This window comes from Terrapene carolina, unplaced genomic scaffold, assembly GCF_002925995.2.
Source record: "Terrapene carolina triunguis isolate 2854851 unplaced genomic scaffold, T_m_triunguis-2.0 Scaffold69, whole genome shotgun sequence".
Taxonomy (NCBI): Eukaryota; Metazoa; Chordata; order Testudines; family Emydidae; genus Terrapene; species Terrapene triunguis.
Window position 1 is genome coordinate 43,953,232 of NW_020664420.1, and position 5,710 is coordinate 43,958,941.

Sequence of the window (5,710 nt, forward strand, 5' to 3'; positions counted from 1 at the left end):
GTGGAATGGACGTGAACAACACATCTCGAAGAACAACAGTTACAGAAGGTAAGTAACCGTCTTTTGCATTGTGAGCTCCTGAGAAGAAACATCACCCATAGCTAGGAGTGATCAGCTCTTATTGTCTAGCCTAAAGAAAACCCTTGAGTCATCAGTTTACCCATAAACAAATCTAGTGTTCTTCCTTGAACCATTGTATTTTCCCCTACAAAAACTCTTACTCATGCTCCAGTAAGTGTTCTGATGTATGGATCCAAACTCTGTATCAGTTCTACTGGGACTCCATCTTCTCCTGACTGATCATGCTGCCTGTCTCCAGCGCTCAGGCCCCTGAGCTACCACCATAACCTTGGAACCCCGACCAGTTCAAGCTTCATGGATTGGTGAGATTCTAGCTCTCTCTCTCTGTTTTCTTTTCTACCCCAGGCAGGCATAGTTTTCTATATATGACTTTTGTAACCTTTAATAATGTAAACATTATGTTGCTTTAGGCTCTCCTTAGTTACCAATAGTTACCACTATTATTCAATAAATAACTTTTATGGTTAAGCTGGTGCTCATTGACCCGGTTCACTCAGACTTGGTGGGTGTCTGGTTCTGGAGGAACCCAGCCCTGGGGAACCTAGGTCCTGCAGGATAGCTCCATTGGGAAGGGACTTGCAGAGGGAGAAGTAGAGCTCCATATGAAAACACAAGTGACACAAGCAGTACATTAATAGAATTACAGAACACTGCCCCCCCCCCCCAGAAGAGTAACCCTAATAAATTAGCATACCCCAAAGTAAGGGCAAATCTGGTAAGTGTTTAAGTTTGGCTTCCATCTCACATCACAATTTTACTTCCATATCCTTGTTAGCCACCCTGCCGCTGCCCTAAAGCTCATTACCTTTATTAAAAACTGAGGCAAAGTATTCATTTAGGTGTTGGGCCATGCCTAGATTATCTTTAATCTCCACCCCATCCTCAGTGTTTAATAGTCCCACTTTTCCTTGTTTTCTTTATTTATATGGCTCAATAACCTTTCAGTATTGGTTTTAATTTCCTTTGCAAGGTCCAGCTCTGGTTAGATTGTGGCAGTTCTGACTTCTTCCCTATACTTTCTGATCTCCCAAGAGGTAGCTTGCCTTGCTGATCCATCCCTTGTAGGCTCTCTGCTTTCTTTTAATCACCTGTTTGAGATGCTTGTTCATCCAGTTTCACCTGCAACCTTTCCTTATGATTTTTCTCCTTGCTTAGGATCCAGGCTCCAGCTATGTAGGAGCAATTGAGTGAACTCTGATGGCCTGTCTGATCTGTATAACACTAGATGATCCAATAGTCCCTCTGGCCTTAAAATCTGAGTTATGCGCCTCAGTTTTTGCATATTTAGACACGTATTTGGTTGTCAGGGGCAAGGACCCACATTTTATTGAGGGGGAGATGGTTGTCCTCCACATCTGAAAATCAGACACAAAGTCTCAAGTTGGGCTCCTAAGAACTGAGGCTTACAGAATCAGTGGTCACTTGAAAATTTGGTTGTAAACCTCTAGGAACTAGAGCTCTTCCTACTAGCACCCCAAAACCTTGCGTAAATGTAACAGTCCACCACTACATTCAATTCTTCCGTTGAGCATTTTCCATTCCAAGGGTATTTTTTCACATAAGTAAAAAAAGAACCTCAACAGTATATTTCTCTCTTTCCTGCTAGAGAGGGGCAGCAAACAGTCATGTGCTGGTTCACAAAAGAACAAACCAGTTCCCGACAAACCTGAGTTTTTGGTCTGATACCGGGAGTAAGAGGAAACTTACTCAATGTTTCCACGGGAATAGCCTGGTTTGGGGAAACATGGCTGTAGAGATAAAATTCCAGCTTTTCTAGACATATAGCAGTAAAAGAAGCCTATTCACAAAGTACATTGAACAATCATTTACCAGTTCTGAAGCTGAAAGTATCAATCTAAAAATAAGCCAACAACTGTTCCACTATTTCTTTCAGATTTTGTAGTTAATAGAATTAACTCTTACTTCAAATACAGTACCTGCATTCAACCTTCCCACATACATCAGCAAAAACAACACAATATCAGTATAGACTAAGCAGTGTCCTTTCATGACCAAGAGAGATACCCTTCTAGTCACCTTAAAGGAAAGGCTGCATTTTCCCCCTTCAGCACTAGTAAAAATCCGTGCTACACCCAGGCAAGTATTTTACAAAGAAGGGTATCATTACCCCCATTTGTTAAGAGACAGGGAACCTGAGGCAGAGGTAGGTTAAGTCACTAGCTCAAGGTCACAGCAACTAGTGGTAGATCTGGGACTAAAACTCAACTGCCAGACTCATCTCCTATTAGTGGAACTTGCTTCCTCCCAGAGGAGCTACATTTTTACCCACCATGAGAGTCTCGACTCTTCTTTATTTAAACATAGCAGAAACATTCTCACATGGTACGCTGGTGCATATCCGTCTGAACACTGTTTCTGCCAGACAATGACTCAACAAGTGACATGATTCCAGCCCAGGATTCTGAATGTAAGGACAAATACTACCCCCATGTCTGTGCAGGGTCTCACAGTAGCAGAAACTGCTCAGTGGAGCAACAGGAGGGTTGGGAATCTGCAAGCGTTCATTGCATGACAGCATTTGGAGAGTAAGGCATCATAGATCAAGGAGATCCACTGACCCACCTCAACAGTGAGAGAACACATGCTACTCCAGTCATTGGCATGGTATCTATAGAGGCTTACAAACTGGGATGATGCATGTGGGATTCTTCCCTACTACCTCTGCTTACATCTCCCCAGCACCAGGCCTGGCTAATAAGCCAGTTTTGCCAAGCACTCCCAAGTTTACCTCAGCAAGCGCTTAACTAAGCAGATTTACTGGTTAGAAGGAAAACTATTTCAATAAACTATTCTTAGCTGTGCTTTAACTGGGTCTGTTTGAAAATTTTTCATCAAAACTGTTTAATGGATGTTTCTTTTCCCCCCAACCAAAAAATGTCCTGGGAATTGAAAGTTTTTGGGCTAATTTTCCATGGAAAGCAAAAACATTGATTCAGAAGTACTGCCATAGTGCCTCATGCTTCCTGTTCTATGGGACAGGCTCCCCATTGGACTTCACAATACACCTCCTCCCCACATCAAAAGGGGAAACTGATGCATCATGGGAGAAATAGTTCAGGGAGCCCATCATATAGAAGGGAATGGGAGCATGAAGCTCCCATACTACAGACTCCTTGAGGCATCATTTTAGAACTGAAAAAGTCTGGATTTAGTTTTGCCAAAACCTTGAAATTTTCCAGAAGAAAAAGAACTAGTTTTCCCAACCAGCTCCACTCTTAACTCAAACCCAAACAGATCCAATACTATTTGTATGCTAAAAATCTGGTTTAGAGTATCTTTACAAATATCTTGTGAGCTAAGTAAAACAGATATAACAAATGCTAGAGTAGTGCACAGAAGTACTGATGGAATTAAGAAACTTGAGCACCTTTATCCTGGTCAATTGTAAGACATTTCTTATTACAAGAAAAAGAAGTTAGTGGCAAACAGGGCACTACAGATGTTGAAACACAGTTACACGCATGTCATTTACAAACAATTCATTTAGAAAATCAACACTATTCTCAAAAAGAAAAAATATTTTAAAAAAAACACAAGAGGTTTCTTTAGATGAACATTTTTATTGACATCCTTAACAGAGTAACAAAAGTTTATGATCTTGGTCTCTCCTTCTTGCCTTTGTACAAGGCTAAGAGGGAAACATTGGCTACTTTGACAACCTTGAAGCGAACTCCAGGAATATCACCAACAGCGTGACCTTTCCGACCAAAACCAGCAACCAGAACTTCATCGTTTTCCTAGAATTAAAAACAGGAAACACTGCAGTTGCACAGCAATCAACATCAGATTCATGCATATGTCTGAAACACAATGTATCTTTTGGCTACTGTGAGAAATCAGAGCATTCCAAATTTGACCCAATAGCTTTAAGCATATCACAGCCCCTCCCAGGAAAGGCCAGACAAAACAAAAAGAACTGTGGTGGTCAGATATAAAGATTTGGAACTTTAGTTCCTTCAACGTTTTGGTAAGAACAAATGTTAGCTAGTACACTCCTTCACTTTGTAACAGCACTGCTGAGGCATGATGTGGCAGACGGAAGGTGAAAGAGCACTTCTAATGTCTGTCTTCTGCCCATCATCTCATCAAAGTGCAGTGGGCACGGCCCCTGCTCGTGCCATCCCCCAGTTCAGCCAAATACACTTGGGATAAGTTTTTGCTGATAAATTATTCACCTCAATGAAATTCAAGCAACCATCATTAGGAACAAACGCTGTTATTTTCTTGCCGTTCTTGATCAGCTGGACTCTGACACATTTCCTGATGGCTGAATTAGGCTGCTTAGCCTCTACGCCACTGAAATGGAAACACATGAAAAGGCATCACTGACATTCTGCTTGACTATTTTAGCACATCTCTATTAGAACATCAAGAACCGCTACATTAAACACGCTGGATCACTTTGTACAACTCCATTCTATGGAGAATGTAAATAGTATCTGTTTTTCATGAAGTAGTATAAAACCCAACATTTAATGGACAATTACTGAAACACAGCTTGTCTAGTATCTTGGTCCAAGAAAGAATAATGCCCCAAATGGTCCCTTCGCTTCCTAAATATTTGAGCCAATACTAGGAGGGGTGGGAGAGTGGAGAGGGAAGCGTTCCATGGGGACAAATGCTAACTTAATGACACTGCAAATTAGAAACAGTACAATGGCACCCTGGAGGCTTGAGCCACCAGGATAGTCTAGCCTCCTAAATAAGAGGCTTAAAAATGCTAACAGGAACCCAGGCGTGAGGTCTTTATGTTCTGATTTTTATTTGGGAAGAGAGAAGGGGACCTCAGAGACGGGTGGTAACTGCAGACAAAATACAGATTGAAACAAAAAATCAAGTCCAGGTATTAGTTGCTGTATAAAGTATGGTGAGCATTTCAATTTAAGCCAGAATTATAGACATTGAGTGGCATGAGGGCAAACATTTTCCACTCCTGATAACAAACAAGAAATAGCTCTGGTGCTGTCAATTTAATGCATAATAGCCATCTGTCCAAAAAACACCACATAAATCATTAGATTGACAGGCTTTATTCAGAAAATGCCCAGCACTAAGTTAGTAGAAACATCACACAGTGGATTTTTCCACAGGACCTGAATTTCAAAAATTCAGAATGTCTATTGTTCTAACAGTTTTCAATGGTATCTGAGAGGACTCAGCACTTTTGAAAATGAGGCCCGCTCCCTTTTTCAGCAGTACATCTCCTTAACCTTCAAATTTAAGAAGCCTTCCACTCTGAAGATAAATAACGTTATTAAATGACTTCCAAAATAAAACAGTATATTGCAGAAATCAAGCACAAAGACCTCTGAACGCCAACAGAACCTAACTAAAAATGTATCTAACAATTGTACATAATGCAAAAGGCAATATAGTCCTCCAGATTCAAGCACTAATGCCTGTTATATATAACGTGTGATAAATAACTCTCAGAGTTGGGCAGTTACAATGAAGTTAAACAGCATTTACTTTAGCGCTCAGTGGAGTTGCCACAAGCAAACTACTCACAGTAGCTGGAGTGTATTTCTCCAGCTAACCTCCACGGGCACTTCAGTTGTACTTACACTTTTTCCAGGACAATTCCCTTCGCATGGGAAGCTCCTCCAAA

At 41.0% G+C, this 5,710-nt stretch overlaps 1 protein-coding gene across 1 annotated transcript; it reads right to left on the reverse strand.

The window, feature by feature from the left end:
• Nucleotides 1–3,642: 3,642 nt before the first annotated feature.
• Nucleotides 3,643–5,710, reverse strand: RPS23 (ribosomal protein S23; the record flags this gene model as incomplete). Its single annotated transcript, XM_029910924.1, has 3 exons — nt 3,643–3,839; nt 4,278–4,398; nt 5,667–5,710. Coding segments are annotated over 3 exons (312 nt in total), but the record flags the coding sequence as incomplete, so codon positions are not given.